General features: G+C 50.5%; 1 protein-coding gene across 1 annotated transcript; it reads left to right on the forward strand.

Moving 5' to 3' along the window:
• Window positions 1-424: 424 nt before the first annotated feature.
• LOC141577753 (small cysteine and glycine repeat-containing protein 9-like) lies at window positions 425-1,160 on the forward strand. Its single transcript, XM_074364435.1, has one exon. It carries the CDS (start codon window positions 425-427, stop codon window positions 752-754), a length of 330 nt encoding a protein of 109 aa, XP_074220536.1. The 3' UTR covers window positions 755-1,160.
• Window positions 1,161-1,530: the final 370 nt, after the last annotated feature.

Here is a 1,530-nt window from a genome sequence, read left to right on the forward strand (position 1 = left end):
GCTTAGTAAAAGGTTATAAATGGTGTAGGAATGAAAAAATCCTTGTCCTGGGCTGAGACGGCTGAGAGATGTAAAGTGCAAGGGAAATTTTGACCCGCTCAGACGCCGACAATCACCAGAAAGAAAAGGGGGTTAATAGTCATTTCCTGTTCTGTTCTAAAGAGGGCTTTAAATAGACAAGTGAGAGCTAAATTTAGCAAATATTTTAAGTGGGAAGGATCCATGAAGGAAGTGCACAAAGGCCATGTGAGGTTCTGCTGTGGATACTTGCATCAGCAACGGGGAAGTGGCCTTGAGCCTTAGGTCAGTCCTGTGCCCAGAGTTCCTATATAAGCCCCCCCCCCCCCAGCAGGAGGCGGCATCAGACGTCCCTCACCTCCTGAGTCTCCGTCCTCCCCTCTCCTGAGTCCTCTCTGCTGACACTATGGGCTGCTGTGGTTGTGGTGGCTGCGGTGGTGGCTGCGGTGGTGGTGGCTGCGGTGGTGGCTGTGGCTGTGGTGGCTGCGGTGGTGGCTGTGGCGGCTGTGACAGCTGCACCTCGTACAGGTGCTACCGGGGCGGCTCCTGCTGTGGCTGCTGTGGGGGCTGCTGTGGGGGCTGCTGCGGGAGCTGCTGCAACACCCCCGTGGTCTGCTGCTACCGCCGCACGTGCCGCCGCCACTCGTGTGACTGCGGCTGCGGCTGCGGGAAGGGCTGCTGTCAGCCGAAGTGCTGCTGTCAGCAGAGGTGCTGCAAGAGGCAGTGCTGCCACTAGGGGGCGGCTCCCGCCTCTGTCCCTGGACCTTTCTCTACCTCGTTCACCTGCCCCACCTGACATCATCTGGTTTTCTGAGACGTAACCATCTTGGGTTGTAACTTTGCTCCTGGATTTGGGTTCCTGTAATTTCTGCTTTGGGTATTTTCAGTTTTCCTCTCTGTATTTCCTTGAAGTCGATTAGCAAACATCCGAAACAGAAACCCGAGTACAGCCCGGCTCCTGGCGAAGGGCTGCCGTCCCTGGGCTCCTGGTGTTCTTTAGATGTGCTGTATACTGTTTTCCTTCCCATGTAAGTGCTTTGATCCCTGCCCCTTTTCTATCTCGTAGTCCTATTAATCAACAGCTGTTTTCTAAATTTCCTAATAAAATAATTAAATTTATCATGTAAAAATTTCTCTTTGCCTTTATTGTGGTGTGACCATGTTCCACCTCCCGGAAGATCTCAGTCTCTTAAAAGGCCCTTGGTGGAGAGACAGTGACAGTGGGGCCAGGAAGGACCATGAGAATAACTTTCCTGCTGTCACTGTCCCTGAACTCCAGTTACCAATGCAAACTGAGCACTCGAATGCATGGCTTTATCTGCAATTTGAGTTTTGCTTTGAGGTGACAGCTTCATTTAGAGATAGATCAATTTCCCTAATTCATTAAAAATCCTGTTTTATTCACAAAGAATCAATTCAAGCAAAATTTCAGAAACACATCTACTACCAAAATATAGATGATTAAATTTGCTTTAGATTTCCAGCTCCTGGGGCCATGTACTCTTCGCTGGG

Source organism: Camelus bactrianus, chromosome 5, assembly GCF_048773025.1.
Source record: "Camelus bactrianus isolate YW-2024 breed Bactrian camel chromosome 5, ASM4877302v1, whole genome shotgun sequence".
Classification (NCBI taxonomy): Eukaryota; Metazoa; Chordata; class Mammalia; order Artiodactyla; family Camelidae; genus Camelus; species Camelus bactrianus.